The sequence below is a fragment of the Bison bison genome, unplaced genomic scaffold (assembly GCF_000754665.1).
Source record: "Bison bison bison isolate TAMUID 2011002044 unplaced genomic scaffold, Bison_UMD1.0 scf7180017864518, whole genome shotgun sequence".
NCBI classification, from domain to species: domain Eukaryota; kingdom Metazoa; phylum Chordata; class Mammalia; order Artiodactyla; family Bovidae; genus Bison; species Bison bison.
The window spans coordinates 14,480,481-14,484,392 of record NW_011495071.1 but is presented as its reverse complement, the minus strand read 5'-3'; the positions used below and the strand labels follow the sequence as shown (position 1 = coordinate 14,484,392).

Here is a 3,912-nt window from a genome sequence, read left to right as displayed (position 1 = left end):
CACCTGAGCCCCAAAGCCATAGCCATAACAGCACATTTCACCCACTCATGCACAAGCTCTCAATACTGACTCTGCGTCAACATAATCGCTCTCAGGTGATGGCTTCCTACTAAAGTACGAAAAGATTAGACAGTTGAAGATTCAGGGATGAAAAATTAATTTAATGATTGATTCACAAAGAAAACACACATTTTCTGACACGCTCACCAATGCCCCAGATAGAGACAGGTCCTCACATAAACCCAGCCTGATTGCTTCCACAGACAGAAAAAGTTCACTGGACTGTACAGTTTATCCTGGGGAAGAACCACGCCAATGCATCATCATTAAGCAACATGTTTATTGGCGCTGAGGCAGAGACTTAACACGTCTTTTTTAAAGAGAAAAAATTACAAAGTATTCAAGTTACGATTTTTAGATCATTTTTCTACATTTGAGACATCAGGTTGTAAAAAGTCAGTTTTATCTCATAAGACATTTACTTACAAAGTTTAAAAGTTACTGGCTTTGCAGCTTTTCAGGATATGAGTGTGCTGGGTCTTATCCCTTTGGTGTCTGACCTAACAGCTGCCAAGAGGCCCTCTGAATACAAATCATAATGTATCTTGCTACCTGTTCAAGTTATAAAATACTAGAACACAAAAAGTTTTCCATAAGAAATTGTGCCGATGGGGCTGGAGGAATTAAAACCGAACCACCTCAGACTTGGCAGAATTTATTCAAACGTGCAATCTCTGAAGTCCATGTCAACTATCCCAGTATAAGGCATGGACATTAATAAATTCATCACGCCCAGACCTCTGGCAAAGACCACCGCCCTTGGGCAGTGGGGCTGGCTCAGCCTTGCGGGGCGGCTTTTGGGATAAGTGAATTATGAGTCAGTAAGCCTGCATAAAGGGGGCAGCAGAAAGTGAGTCACACATGGGAGGGCTCGCTAGGCTATGGAGAAAAGAGCTGCTATTGTAAGCCTGGTAACAGGAGCACAGGCCAGTTAGAGAATGGTGGATGCAAATTAGAAGCTTCTGTAAACACAATCAGGCAGGATTAGAGAGGCAATGAGCGGTAACGCTAAAAGCAAAAGAGCTTGTGCAATGAATTAGGGAAAGAACAGTCAGGCTAGAGGTCTAGGGAAACATTTGATTTCAAACAATAGAGAAAAATCCAGTGGAATGTTTCCAAAAGGGACCTAAGGAGACTGTGGGCAAGGTGCAGTGCCTGGAAGCACCACCAGAGGGCAGCAGGCAGCCTGGCTCTCCTTGGGTGCAGGGCCTGTCCGCCGGCTAGCTGTGGGAGACCCCGGGCCCTCAGGGGTGTGGGCACCACACCCTGCTCAGTTGCTCCCCAGGGCACCCGCTTGGAGGTTTGGGAGGCTGGTTGACTTGCACTCCTCAAATCATAGCACCATCTTTCTCCTCCACTCCTCCAAGTCTGTACTTCCCAAGTCCTGGGTTCAGGCGAGAGACTCAGAATGCCAAAGAAGGGCCTCTCCCTCAAGCTCGACTGGAGACCTGACCGTGGACGCTTCCTCTGGCTCCTGGGCTCCTGCCGTGACATCCTCACTCTTTCTCTAGTTCGGGGCATCCTCTGACCAAGTCACTCACGTGGCCTGGCTTGCGGACACACAGCCCACGGGGCATTCTCTGAACCACTCTCTCGGGGGTGAGCCGGGCTCGGGTCTGGGGGCCTCGGGGAAGCTCTGCTCCCTGTCCCAGCCCGCCTGCCTGGACCCTCCTAACATACTGAGCCGAGGTCTCCCGGGAGCGGTTGGCTGAGGTAGCGGGACGAGGGCAGCCCCGTCCTCTCTCCTTGGCTCAGCGTCCTCTTGCGCTCCCGGACCAGTGCCTTCTGGTGCCGCTTCATGCGCTCCAGCTGCTCCTCTGCACTCATCTTGCCCCGCTGGTGGTCTCCTGAGTACAGGCGCTCCAAGGCACTCTTGGGTCTCTGAGGGGCAGGAGGGGCAGACAGGGCGGCTGGGCTGAGAACAGAGGGCGGCCGGCCACCTGGCTTCAGCCCGTGCGCGCGCACACACACACACACACACACAGACACATTCACATACTCACATACACTCACACTCTCTCTCTCACCTCTAAGCACACTGAAACACATACACACACACACACTCACCCACACACACATTCACACAGTCACACACACACACTCACATTCACATACTTACACACACACTCTCTCTCTTCCCTCTAACACACTAAGACACATACACACACACTCACCCACACACACAGACACACACACACTCATATTCACACTCACACACACACTCTCTCTCTTCCCTCTAAGCACACTGAGACACATATACACACCACACTCACCCACACACACACACACACACAGACACACACTCACCCCCCCCACACATACACACTCACATTCACACACACACTCTCTCCCCTCTAAGCACACTCAGGGACATGACAACCCAGCCCTCACGAGCCCTCTGGCAGCACCCCATCCTGCAGATGCAGACCCTGAGGCCCAGGCCTGTCCAGGTGGGCCCACACACACACCGCATGATGGACCAGGAATCAGGGTGTGGCTCGCTGGGTGAGAGCAAGGAGAAGGGCGGGGGCCCTTGGGAAATGGAGGGGGTGGTATGACGCCCCTCTTGGTGGGCAGTGGGGAAGGCATCGTAAGCACGTGGTGACAGGGATGCTGAGCTGAGGAGGGGCCGGGGCCATCTCATGGGACAGCCCGTCACTGTCCACCTCAGAGCCCTTCCCTCTGTGCATGAGGGAGCAGTGAGCCCTTCGAGAACTTCTCAAGGCCTACTCACAGGGTAGGTCATCTTGCTGCTTTCGGCGTCTAGACCCCTCCGGAGGGTGACGTAGGGAGCAATAGTGGACGATTGCTGGAGCCTTGACATGGACCCTGAGAGGCCTTAGTGAAGAAAGAGAAAAGCGAGTGGATTTGTGGTGAGGAGGACAGGCCACCAGCCCCTTCTCGATCACCCCCCACTCCCACGAAAGGACCACAAGGACCCAGCCAACAACCCATGCTTCTTCTTCCCAGGGCCTAGAAGAGCAAAGCCCCAGGTAGGGAATGAGGGGCTAGCTCATGGGTGCCCTTTGTCCCTAACAGGGGACAGTGTCCCTGAAGATCTGAGGGTTCCCCACATCTTCCCTCACATGCAGAAGACTGGGCTGCCTGGCAGGAGGAAAGGACAGAGGGCGAGGAATGCCCTTCTTCTTGATGAACTCCTATGCACCCTGTATGACCCAACCTGGATGCCCTGCCTGTGAGAGCCTTTTTAAATGGCCCAGGCAGAAACAGTCATTCCCTACACTCTTCAGTATATTCACTGGTTACTGCACTAACCACAGTGTCAACATGCCTGGTGACAAATTCAACAACAACTAGTTGAATGAACGAATGAATGAAGAAGGGAAAGAGGAGGCACCAGGCGCTCACGGAGTGCTTACCATATGACAGGCAGGTAACACAACACGTGTTTCACACAGATTTTGTTCCACCGGCCCTACAGGGGAGCATTACCTAACCACTGTGACGGTGCGCAATCTCAAGTTTAGAGAAGTTAAGCACCTTGTCCAAGATTCTGTGGAGCCACAGTCCAAGCTTTGTCCACTACCAACATGCTTATCAAGGCTGGTCCCTGACATCTGGAAATGGGCATCGTGTTGACACCACTAGCATTTAGCACATGGGAAAAAGAATGATGAATGTCCTGCAGTGCCCAGAGACTCCTGAGCAACAAAGATCTGTCCCACCCCACAGGCCTCTAACACTGCCATTAACGAACACATCTAGGCTGAATGAAGAGAACGGGGTCCCCAGGCATAGTGCCAGGGGTCGCTGTGGCCCAGCTCAGCAAAAGCCAGTCCCCTTCCGGGACCAGCTCAGGCCATAGCAAGCCTAGCCAGCATGGTGGGCTGG

General features: G+C 52.8%; 1 protein-coding gene across 1 annotated transcript in view; it reads right to left on the bottom strand.

Annotated features, from left to right (window-relative positions):
* PLEKHA7 (pleckstrin homology domain containing, family A member 7) overlaps positions 1 to 3,912 on the bottom strand; it is a 228,329-nt gene that overhangs the window by 9,789 nt on the left and 214,628 nt on the right. The window contains 2 exon segments of the mRNA XM_010830665.1: positions 1,741 to 1,941; positions 2,795 to 2,898. Coding sequence (XP_010828967.1) covers positions 1,741 to 1,941; positions 2,795 to 2,898 — 305 coding nt within the window.